This window comes from Vicia villosa, linkage group LG2, assembly GCF_029867415.1.
Source record: "Vicia villosa cultivar HV-30 ecotype Madison, WI linkage group LG2, Vvil1.0, whole genome shotgun sequence".
In the NCBI taxonomy this organism is placed as follows: Eukaryota; Viridiplantae; Streptophyta; class Magnoliopsida; order Fabales; family Fabaceae; genus Vicia; species Vicia villosa.
In genome coordinates this window covers 145435613-145447752 of record NC_081181.1, presented here as the reverse complement: position 1 = coordinate 145447752, position 12140 = coordinate 145435613, and the positions used below count along the sequence as shown (strand labels likewise).

The 12140-nt window shown below is 34.3% G+C and overlaps 2 protein-coding genes across 3 annotated transcripts; one reads left to right on the top strand and one right to left on the bottom strand.

Annotated features, from left to right (window-relative positions):
* Positions 1-202: 202 nt before the first annotated feature.
* Positions 203-2587, top strand: LOC131652333 (probable serine/threonine-protein kinase PBL19). 2 transcript variants are annotated; one of them, XM_058922172.1, is made up of 5 exons: positions 203-316; positions 356-750; positions 966-1226; positions 1489-1611; positions 2113-2587. In XM_058922172.1, the coding sequence occupies exons 2-5, from the start codon at positions 421-423 to the stop codon at positions 2467-2469; spliced, it is 1071 nt and encodes a 356-aa protein (XP_058778155.1). In that variant the 5' UTR covers positions 203-316; positions 356-420; the 3' UTR covers positions 2470-2587. The 2 variants fall into 2 exon arrangements, with proteins under 2 accessions (XP_058778155.1, XP_058778154.1); XM_058922171.1 differs by having other exon boundaries at positions 274-750.
* A 1017-nt stretch (positions 2588-3604) lies between these two features.
* On the bottom strand, positions 3605-6285 carry LOC131652332 (beta-amylase 3, chloroplastic-like). Its single transcript, XM_058922170.1, has 4 exons — positions 5668-6285; positions 5350-5560; positions 5130-5240; positions 3605-4618 (listed from the first exon to the last, which is right to left on the bottom strand). Exons 1-4 carry the CDS (start codon positions 6210-6212, stop codon positions 3845-3847), a joined length of 1641 nt encoding a protein of 546 aa, XP_058778153.1. The 5' UTR covers positions 6213-6285; the 3' UTR covers positions 3605-3844.
* Positions 6286-12140: the final 5855 nt, after the last annotated feature.

Genomic DNA, 12140 nt, shown 5'->3' with positions numbered 1-12140 from the left:
ACACATCTACCACCCCAAAAAATTTCCATCAATTTTCCTAGTCAATGTCATCTCAAAAGGGGCAAAAGAGGAACCAACAAAGCATGTGGTGTAATGTAAACACTAACTCATCTTCCTCTACTTTCAAACCTCTTATTAATAATAATATAAATAAATTCTCAAAATAAGTCATTCATTCATTCAACCCACTTTATCTCAATAAGTCACTTTTTTCACTTCTATTTCTATCATTCCAATCCAACTTCTTTTTCTACACTCTTTCTCTGAACTTTCACGCGGCTTCTTTCTTTGACTACACGTTACACTTACACAAAACCTCTTTAAATTTCTTTTTTTTTTTTTTTGGTTGAAAAACCTCTTTAAATTTCCATCTTTCATATATTCACTCTCATTTTCTCATCTTCAATTACTTCTTACAATATGAAGTGTTTCTTCTTCAATAAAAATTCCAAATCAAACCCAAATTTAAACCCTAAAAAGAAGAAAAATCAAACCAAAAATTCCACCAATGCAAATTCATCGCCATCGCCATCGCCAAGAAGTATAACAGAGATATACAAAGAGAATGAACACAATTTCAGAGTTTTCACTGTGCAGGAGCTTGTAAATGCAACAAATGGTTTCAATAAGATGCTGAAAATTGGAGAAGGTGGCTTTGGGAAAGTATATAGAGGAACAATTTCTCCTGAGAATGGAATGGGTGACCAAATTGTGGTAGCTATTAAAAAACTCAACACTCGTGGACTTCAGGTATAGAATTAGTTTAAGTTTGATTAGAATTAGTTTAACTATTATAACTCTGACACTGATACCTCTGATCAAAGGTGTGCAAGCTGTATGATATAATATATATAATATATATGTCAGACAATTTCTACACCTTTGATTAGATATGTCAGATTCGGTTAGACATGTTTGTTGTAAATTTGTTACATATGTTTTATGTTTTGTTGTTGTAATAAAAGGGGCATAAAGAGTGGCTTGCAGAAGTACAATTTTTGGGAATTGTGAACCATCCAAATTTGGTGAAACTTTTGGGATACTGTTCTGTGGATAGTGAAAAAGGGATCCAACGGTTGTTAGTGTATGAGTATATGCCTAATAGGAGTTTAGAAGACCATCTTTTCAGTCGTTCGTTACCTACTTTGCCTTGGAAAACAAGATTGCAGATTATGCTTGGTGCTGCTCAAGGATTACAGTATCTACATGAGGGTTTGGAGATTCAGGTATCTACTACTTGTTGCAAATTGATGAAAAGTTTATCAAATAAAAAGTTATCTATCATTGTTTGACATATGTTGACCATATCTGTTAGATTATGCGCACTTATAGACATGTCATCTATTGGCAATGAAACACCGATACTGGAAATCCGTTTTCATTAGCTCTTTAAATAAGTTAATATAAATAGATTGTTAATGCGTATATGATACTTTGTATCTATTTTGGGTTGTAATCTTTTCATTTTATTGTTATTTTATTGGGTAGGTGATATACAGAGATTTTAAATCTTCAAATGTGCTCTTGGACAAGAAATTCCATCCCAAACTCTCAGATTTTGGTCTTGCTAGGGAGGGCCCAACTGGTGATCAGACTCATGTTTCCACTGCAGTAAGTTGACTTCATGGAAGACTTGATACTATAGTATATTGACTGCTATTTAATAATATACCACTTTCTAAATATACAATTGTTATTCAAATATTATAATCTGCACTATTATTAAGTAGAGTTGCTTTGACTAATCCATTCACGTGCAATAGAAGTCAACCATTGTTTTGATCTAAGAAGCTCAGACTCACACAAACATGACACTGACACATTATGTACAAATTAACTTGAGAAAATAACATAAGAAGTATATGTGTGTGGGTTGTGTCGGTGTAAGACACTAACTCGTGTCAAGCACCAGACACAAAAACATGACACTTACACATCAACTACATAATTAACTTGAGAATATGTGCCAGAGTCATGTCAGGGTAAAACACTAACTCGTGTTAGGCATCAAACACATTTTCAATTAGAAGTGTCTGTAGAGTTTTTGAACAATATGAACATTCGAACAATGTGTTCACCAAATATCTTTGTTTCGTTTTGGTTTGTTATCAGGTAGTTGGGACAAGGGGTTATGCGGCGCCAGAGTATATCGAAACAGGTCATTTAAAATCAAAGAGTGACATTTGGAGTTTTGGCGTGGTACTCTACGAGATTCTCACAGGAAGACGAACAATAGAAAGAAATCTTCCAGCAGCGCAACAAAAGCTTATAGAATGGGTTAAAAACTACCCTGCTGATAGTGGCAGATTCACCTTGATAATTGATCCTCGACTCGCGAAACAGTATTCTGTTAAGGCAGCTAGGAAAATTGCTAAGTTGGCAGATAGTTGCTTGAAGAAGAATGCTGAAGATAGGCCATCAATGAGTCAGATTGTTGAAAGCTTGAAACAAGCATTGCAATGTTCATAAATCTTAAATATTGCGATATACCGAAAGTTATGAATAGATTGTTTTTTTAATACTATTAATTATATGATGAGTTTATTCTTTGTGCATAATATTTTAAAGAGTAAAATAAATTAGTCAAGTTAGTAAATTGTATATACAACTATCCAATTTATGTAGGAGGTTTCTACGAAAGACTCAAACACCTAACATTGACACTCCTATATTCTATGAATTTTTTTATGCCATTCACATATTTCGTCCACTAATAAATTTTCAAGTAATTTTTCCCATTTATCTGCAATCATGTAAGCCATTTACAAGTAAGTTCATTTCAACCCATTGATTTCTACTTTTGTGAAAATGTGGCATTCACATACTTGTTCTTTTCAGCTACCATTTGGAAAAAAGACAATCACATTGGACAACGTCTTGTTTCATATTCTCTTACCCATAGACTTCTAATTCTTTGTATTGTCGAGCTCTGATCTAGCTACCATGAATGCATATAGGCATTTGGGGGTGACACTAAAGAATGCTGGTACTTATTAGTTTTGTACGTGTTGTCGAAAATCAACACTGAATGAAACATGTTGGGAAGTTTCACTGAATTAGAGTCCTCTTTTTGTTTCACTAAAAATAAACTCATAGATGTTTCATTTCCGAATATGAACCTCACATAGTACGATATGTAGTTTGTGCTTTATATACTTGTGTGACATTTCTCAAATTGTCTAGATTTCGGTCTTTAAATGATCGTGTGATGAATGATTTTTATCTTCATATGATTTACAGATTTTGTTTCTATTGCAGCATTGGTTCTGTGAATATTTTCTAACCGCATGTGGTAGGAAAGACCGGAAGCCTATCACTAATGGTTTCCCAGGGCGACCAAATTCAGAAGTACTTACATAAGGTCGACCCTCAAAGATGTTACTTGGACACCATTCACTGACCTGAACACAAGGAGCACCGATAAGGCACTAGTTAGCGAAATCTTATGAAATTTTAATATTTTATTTTCTTTGTTGTTTTTGAAGTGTTTGCTAGAGCTAAATACTACTATAACAACAAAAATAATGTATATAGGAGAGAGATTTCATTTTCTCAATGAAAAATTAAAATGCTCTGGTTGGTTTATGCATACACATTAGTGATGGAAGCAAATGACTAGTTTATACTAATTTTTTCTTACAAACTCATTACAATAACAATAATGCTTTCAATACAAAGATGGACACTAACTAAAGATGTTGTCACTCTTGCATAAACATAAGCTAATACTCCATCTACACACCAATCTCAATAATGTTGGTAGTAAGGTGTATGACAAAAACCCAACACACATGTATGTATATACACATGACCCATCAACATGATGAAATATGTGTACAATGTTTCACACAAGAGCAATCTCAATTATAACATCACTCTCCTTAATACCTTTGATATGTCCAACATAAAGATCTGTCCCATAAGAATCAGCTTCTGAAAGCCTATGTTTACCACCATCAGACATACTCACTACAAAATCCACAAACTGCCTCCAATTTTCACCTTCAAGCAACCTCTTATTTATTCTCAAATAAGTAAAAGCACTTAATCCACTTGTTGACAAAACTTGACCATAAGCACTTGAATCATATCTCTCTAACGCATTCTCACCCGCAAGTTCACCACCCGCAATCTTTGTTGCCATCTTCACTTGATTAACCAACCCTTCCGGCGAACAATTCGCATGATCAGGTTGTTCCCTGTCCTTCATTTCCATGCATGTGAAGTTCAATATAACTCCGTGTTTTGCTAGCATTTGCGCTATAGGTAAGTAACCATCATGATACCTTGTGTTATAGTAACCTGCTGTTAATTCAGTTGCATGTGATCTTGCATTGTAATGCCAATGAATTCCAGCTATTTTGGCAGAGAGTTTTGCACCGGTCGTTTGGAATATGCTTTTGGCTGATACCAGAATCTTTTCGCCGTGTTCAACAAGTTTGCTTGAGTACCAATCTAGGAAAAAGTCTCCATATTCTGTGTTCCATGTTCCTTCTCTTTTGAAAAATCCGGTATCTTCTGGATATTGATTGTATTGACCAGAATCATGAGGTCCACTTGTTCCCCATTCTTTCTTCCCAATTGCCGCTGCTGATGCTTCCAACGAAGATCTCATATACTGTATCACAAATAAGTCATTTTAGTTTATTTGTTTTCAAAAATTTCAAGAATAGTATAGATATATTAATGATCATTTTACAACTATTTTCGAGAAAATTTGAACTGTCTATTGTATTTATAAAGTTAAATTTTTACCAATGACCTTACGATTCGTAGACTAATAAGTTATTAGACAATAAATCCCAAAATCAAATGGAGAAAAGATATTTTTCTGTTAATATCTAGATATTTTGTAATTTTGTTGCATATGAGATATGAGATGTCATTGTTATTACTCAGATATTTTGTAGCGAAACATGTCTAAAACAAATAAGATATTGGACTATTTTTCTAAAAATAGTTTAAAAGCTATCAAGCACGGCCACAAATATCATGTCCGACACTGACGTATCGACCTCGGTACTAATTTTAAAAAATGAATAAAATGAACGAGTAATCAACAATGTCAATGTCGTAACGAGATATTAGTGCTATAGAGTTTAAAAGTAATGTCAATTTCAAATTTGTACCTTGTCATAGCATTGGAATTCTCCAATTCCAGGAAACTTCCATGTTCCATCAGTTTCAGGATAAGATGGATATCTCAGCTCACCACAAGGACCAAGTCCCACTTGAATTTCCTGCAAATGAATTTGGTCTTAATTAGATAAGATAACACTAACTGCAATCTAAAAATCATAGCCAAGTATCTTAAATACCATGAAACCACAAAATTGATGAAATACTTACTATGATAACATTGCCCAAATAATCGGCGAATCTGTCACGGAAGCTTCTCATGTAATCAGAGTAGACCTGAAGTGGAGTTCTTCCTGCAAGAACAGGCACTGAATCACATCCCAGTGATATGTATTCAGGATTCCTCCTCCCTAATTTGTCCGTATAAACCAGCTCAGGATTGTTCCTGATTTCTTCTAGCACCCACGGTGGTAAAGGAATGCTATAACACGCAATCAAAACAGAATTTAGTCTCGTAATCTCAAGATATTAAAATCGACAAAAGAGCCGAAATTAGGCTATTGGATAATATGATATTTCCATATATACCTGCAAGAGTCACCAACATTTCCACCACATTGATGAAAAGACATAACAATCTGAAGCTTCAAGCCATGTTTTTGCACCATCTGCACAAGCTCAACATAAGCTTCCCAGTTATACTTCATAGGACCATCCTTTTCAACCAAACCCCACCAAGCATCCACCATTACTCCTTCAACTCCAGCACTCTTCAGTGCCATCAAACTAGCATTCATTGCCCTTGCTTTATTCAAGTGTCCTCCCATTGTCACTGTGTCTAATGGCAGCATCACAAACACCGGTACACTGTTGGATTCAGCGTCGTGGTTATGCGTGATCGACGGCGTGTGAATCTTCTCCCATTTGTTGGTTTCCTTTACTGCAGAGTTGGTGTTTTCTGTTGTGAAATGTGTTTCTTGCATTGAACTCTTTGTTATGAGTTTGTTGTGGCCAAAAGATGGTTTGGTTTTTGGACAAGAAACTTTGTTGGTAGAAAAATCATCAAGAGATTTTAAGACTCTTGTTTCTCTTTTACTAATGAAAGAAATTGAAGAACGAAGTGTAAGAGCCATTTTTTTGTTGTTTCTGTTTTTTTTACTACTGAGTTGTTTTATTTCTGATTGTAATTGAAGATTGGAGGGAGAGAATATATATAGAGAATAGAATACACGTTTTTGTTTATTTTTTTTAGCATATAAATATTTTATTTTAAAGAAGTTACTAGAGTTTTTTTGTTTTAGAAAGTTGAAGTTGACACAAACTTGGTGGGTCCAAGTGGAAATAATGCAAAAAGAATCAAAAGCTAGTCGACCAAGTATGTAACATGCTAACGTGTTACCATATCTTCCATTGGGATCTAATGAGTTGAATGAATGAACATGTGAGGACTATGTTGTTAAAACAAAAAATATGTCGATTGTCGACTATGGTTTCACTTTTGGACTGTTACACACTTATAGTGATTTGATTGTCTTGATATTTTTAGAAGGAGAGAGAATTAAGAAATATTATTATGTGGCAAAGCTTAAAGAAAATGATTATTTTTAATGGTATACCTAATTTAAAAGGGAAGACTAGTGATGTCTTCTTACTCATGGAGATTTCTAAGGATGAGTTAGACTTTATTTAAAATTAAAAATAAATAAATTGTTAGTTAACAACGTTAATCAATTGAATTTAAAATCAATTAAATTGTTATGGTCGGAATGATGGTTAGTCGAAGGAAAAAAAACAACTGAATACGAGTGAAACGAGTTTTCTCAGGTTTTCATGAAGTTCATGAGAATGTTAGAATCAATCAAAATTAAATGGAACTTGGTAATTTAATATTTATCGATGTTTCATATTTATATCGTCACTAATCAACGAAGATCATGAGAATGTTAGAATCAGTCAAAAATTAAATGAAACTTGGCAACTTAATAATTACTGGTGTTTCATATTTATATCGTCACTAATCAAAACAACTACTTAGAGGGAAGAACGTTCTAAAGGATATGTGCATGTGTAGATAAAGGAAAAAAAATAGTTCGAAAGATAGGAAACATGGACCTCAAAATTTCTATCTTGTACTAGAAAATATTCTGGAAATTGCATCTCCGAAATCACCCTATTTCTATATTTTAAAAAATATTTTTGGTGTCTCCAGAGTTGCATTTCCAAACAACCCCCTGTTCGTAATTTTTTTTAAAAAAAGTTTGAATGCGTCTGGTAATGCATTTCCGTAACCACCCAATACAGAAGCAAATCAGAAACTGTGAGAAATAGAACCTGTTTTGAAAACTAAAAATTAAAATTTTATGAAAACTTAAACATGTATTAAATTTGTTGAAAATGTATATATTTGACATTACCTATATTAATACAAGATTACATACAAAAATTAAAATGAATTGAAACTTGTGTCGCTTTTGACTTTTGTTTATTTGATTATCTTATTCCCGCTCAACTTGGTGAACTCTTGCATTCTTTCCAAAAAAAACGATCTGGCCAAGTCTCATCTTTTTTTCGATGAATATGATGTCCACTTTAGTGATGTCAGTGGTATATGGCATCTCGATTTCAAATAAATTTGAACAAAGTGTCGCGTTTTTGAAAGCCACCCGATACACATAATACGATCATTTGGATTTGAAGGTGTGACTGTGTGCGGTAAAAAAATGTTTTTGAGAAATCATATCTTGTTAGATCCATACACACTTTTTCACAAGCACTTGTTATAATATGACCCATTTCAGGGAAGTGCGACCATTTATTCCCAGGTGTCGATCCACATACGCAAGGAACATGAGACTCATAAATTGCATCAAGTTTTCCTTTTTCCTGTATAGTCGTGTGTATAATTCTTTATAGTCCTTCAACTCTTCGATTATAAGTTGTTGATGGACAAGAGGATGATCTTCCTTTCCGTTATCGGAAAAAGTAGAAACAGCTCAAAAACAGCAGTTACTGTCACCCTCAACATTGACGATCTGTTTAATGTATTTGTGCATAAAAACCGGCATCTCGTCGATGAACTGAATTTTTGATAGAGCCAATAAAAGAGGTGGTTTGCCAATGCAAAATCCTTTGAAAACACTTTTTTTGAGAAGCGTGGGAGTGAAAGTTTTGAAAACCGTTTTAAAAAGGATTGAAATCAATGATAACAAGATCATGATGAATCAACTAATCAACAAAATCGTAATTAATTTAGTTAGATTCAAGCAGAGACATTTGAATAAAATATAATTAATTGATACAAAAATTTAGAATTTCATTTTTTTAGAATAATAACTAGAAAATAAGTGTTTAGTAGACTAGATCTAACATAGACCTAAACTTAAAAATTAAATTGCTATGAGCAACAAAACCATACCACATGCAAACAAGAAAGCAAATAAAATCTAAAAATATGTAAATTCTATACATAAATTAAAAGAGAAACGGATGTAGAAATTATACACAGAGATTTACTCTGATTCGATGCACTGACCTCATTTGCACTTAATTTAGTCTTCAATGATAAGCCATTAGAAATCGTTGAGTCTTCTACTAATATAAAATTTAAATAACTTCATTTTGTACAGATGATAATCACATGTACTGAATATAATGCCCATACTGCTTTTAAGATTACCGACTGACCCCACAAATCAACACGGGTCTTTTTAGCATGCTTTGTCCTCACTCACACGTTTTTCAAGGAAACTTTCTAGAAAATCACTCATCCAAATACTGCTCCAAGTCAAGCATGCTTAACTATGGAGTTCTTATTTGTTAGGCTACCGAAAAGAAGATCCATCTTATTGTTATAGGTACGTACTACCAACCAATCCTTATAAACCTTTCTACAACCATGCAGTCTCATACCAACACAACCCTTTCATTTCGATATGAATTCGGTTATTTCCTAGAAGCTTTCCGGAGCAGCTCATTGCCATGCCTTATGCACCAGCGACCACTCCCCGTCCTCGTCGCCCTCGAGTGTTACATGCCCACCAGCTTCTTCTTAGTTCATCCCCGAACTGCATCATACTGGGAGACGTCTGCTTTGCTACCATTTGTAATGCCCTAAATTGCTTTCAGGATTACCAACTGATCTCACAACCAACACGTGTCTTTTCAGCCTGATTTGTCCTCACTCACACACTTTTCAAGAAACTTCTCAAAAGACCACTCATCAAAATACTACTCCAAGTTAAACACACTTAACTATAGAGTTTTTATTTGTTAAGCTACCGAAAAGAATATGCATCTTATTGGTATAGGTAGTGTCAATCAATCATTATAAGCCTTCCTTCAACCATGCAGTCTCATACCAGCACAACCTTAGGATCCCTCTCATTCCAATATGATTTTGGTTTTTGCCTAGAAGCTTCCTAGAGCCGCTCATTGTCATGCCTTGTGCACCGACGATCACTCCCCACCCTCGTCAGCCTCAGGTGTTACACTGAAAAATTAGACCTATCAGCTAAGCTACACAGATGTTATTCTTTTTTTTTCCAGCTGCATGCAACTCACTAGGCTACAAAACCTCCAAGATCTACAATCTTGAATCGATACACCTTTTATGAAACAAAGCACTCCAAGATTCCGTTTGCAACAATCTTCACTTGATCATCCTAAAATCCCATTATCCGAGTCTTTGAACTTGTCGAAGAAGCTAGAAACTCCATGACCACTTGGGGAATCTTCTTTTTCTTTACTGGATGTTAATCTCCAAAAAATCACAATTGGAATACCTAATAAATCTCCTCACAATTTGAGGAAGAAGATGGAGTTTTTAACAAAAATCTCACACAAGAACTTTACAAACTCAAAAAATCAATAATAAAAAATGTTTTTATTGAAGGTCAATCTGAGAGATAAAATTTAGGGTTAATGAACTTTTTCGTTCCTTTAAATATTTCAAATTTCGTTTTTAGTCCCTCCAAAATTTTCCTTCAAGAAATCGTCCCTTCAAAATTTTTCTTCCGAACTATTGGTCCCTAACGTCAAATTTCGTAGCTAATTGGTAGCTAAAGTCGTAGCTAATCTCTAGCAAATTTGACGTTAGGGACCAATAGTTTAGACGAAAAATTTTGAAGGGACGATTTCTTAAAGGAAAATTTTGGAGGGACTAAAAACGAAATCTGCAATATTTAGAGGGACCAAAAAGTTCATTAACCCTAAAATTTATGTGATTGATGAACACTCAAGGCTTTTCAAAGGTTATTTTGGGGATTATGAAAGTCTTTTTCTTGAGAGAGATAAATTAGCTTTTGTATGTGCGACATATAAGACACAAAATAGGTGTAAAAGGCACACTTTAATTTGAGTAAAAGGAAAAAATGATGATTCGAATTTAGTGAGATAATGATTTGAATCAAGGGAGAAATTTTAGATTTTTGTTTGATTTGAGTCATGATTTGAGTCAAGTGATGCGAGTCAAATTAAAGTATGATTCAAGTCCTATTTCAAGTGAGCAATTTGAAATTTAAAATCTTGTTCAGGGTCGGAATCAAACCATATCATGATTCAAGTCATAGCACCTCATGATTCGAGTCCTATTTCAAGTGATCAATTCGAAATTGAAAATCTTGCTCATGGTCGGAATCAAACCATATCATGATTAAAGTCATAGCACCTCATGATTCAAGGTAAATGAGGGTGTGATTCGAGTCATGTATCTAGAGTGTAATTTCAAGTTCTCAAACTTGCTCTTGATTCGAGTCATGTTTCTCAAAGAAAACTTCTGAAAAAATAAAAACTACATGATTCGAGTCAAGGATCTGCACGATCCGAATGATGCCTGCATAAATTTTTTTGGTTTTAATCCCAAACTTTTTTATTTGAATTATCTTGTGTTAACTTTTAGTCAAAGACCATCTTATACATGCAAAAGACATTTTAATGAAATAGACCATTTTTCAAGAAGTGTGCAAAGAACTAATTATGTGAGGCTCAATTATGAGAAACATAAACATAGACTAATCACCAAAACACCATAAAAACTCAAAAATACCCTAGAACCTAGGAGCAATTTCATATATATAGTTGTGTCAAAATATTAGTTGCTTAAGGAAGATAATGAGAGTCACGTCAACACCACCAAGTGTTAGAATCAAAATTCTATAAACAACAACATAAGGCTTTGTTATCAGGGGCTTAATGTGTGAAAAATCATAATCTAACTATAAGAATTTATAATTTAAACTTAATTATAAGAATGCTATTTACTTATCTTCCATCCATAACAAGTCTCTCTTTATTTAAAACTTAGACACTTCACTTTTTATCATCTACTTTACTTCAATCATTATGCATCATTTGCACATCTTTTTTAAACATACGAGTCTTTTATTTTTATTGAAAATCATGCATAGTTTTCTTGCATAAAATTGATTTTAAACACATGAGTAAGATTTGATTCACTACAACAAATTTGTCTTTTAGCAGCGCATCTACGAAAGCGCTTTTGGGAAAAGCGCTGCTATAGGTTGCGCAAAAAACAAAAATAAAAAACAAGGGAAAAAAGCGCTGGCAAGGGGGGGTACGAAAGCGCTTTCTAGAAAGCGCTGGTAAAGGGGGGGGGGGGTACGAGAGCGCTTTCTAGAAAGCGCTGGTAAAGGGGGGGTACGAGAGCGCTTTCTAAAAAGCGCTGGTAAAGGGTGGGTACGAGAGCGCTTTCTAAAAGCGCTGGTATAGGGCACATTAGGTATATGATACGAAAGCGCTTTTAGGGAAAAAGCGCCGGTATAGGTATACCTATGAAAGCGCTTTTGAAAAGCGCTGGCGTAGCTCATTTTAAAATTAAAATTTTTAAAACAAATTAAAACAAACGCGTTTTGTATTTCATTCTTCATCGTTTCTTCACTGTTTTTCTTCACAAAGACGAAGTCACTGTCCTTCACAAGACACCGCCGCCGCCAACCTCCACAGGGCCGTCGTGTTCGTTCTTCATCGTTCTTCTTGCCTTCTGTTCGCCGTTGCCGTTCGTTTTCTTCTTCATTCACAGCTGGCGCCGTTCGTTCTCAACATCT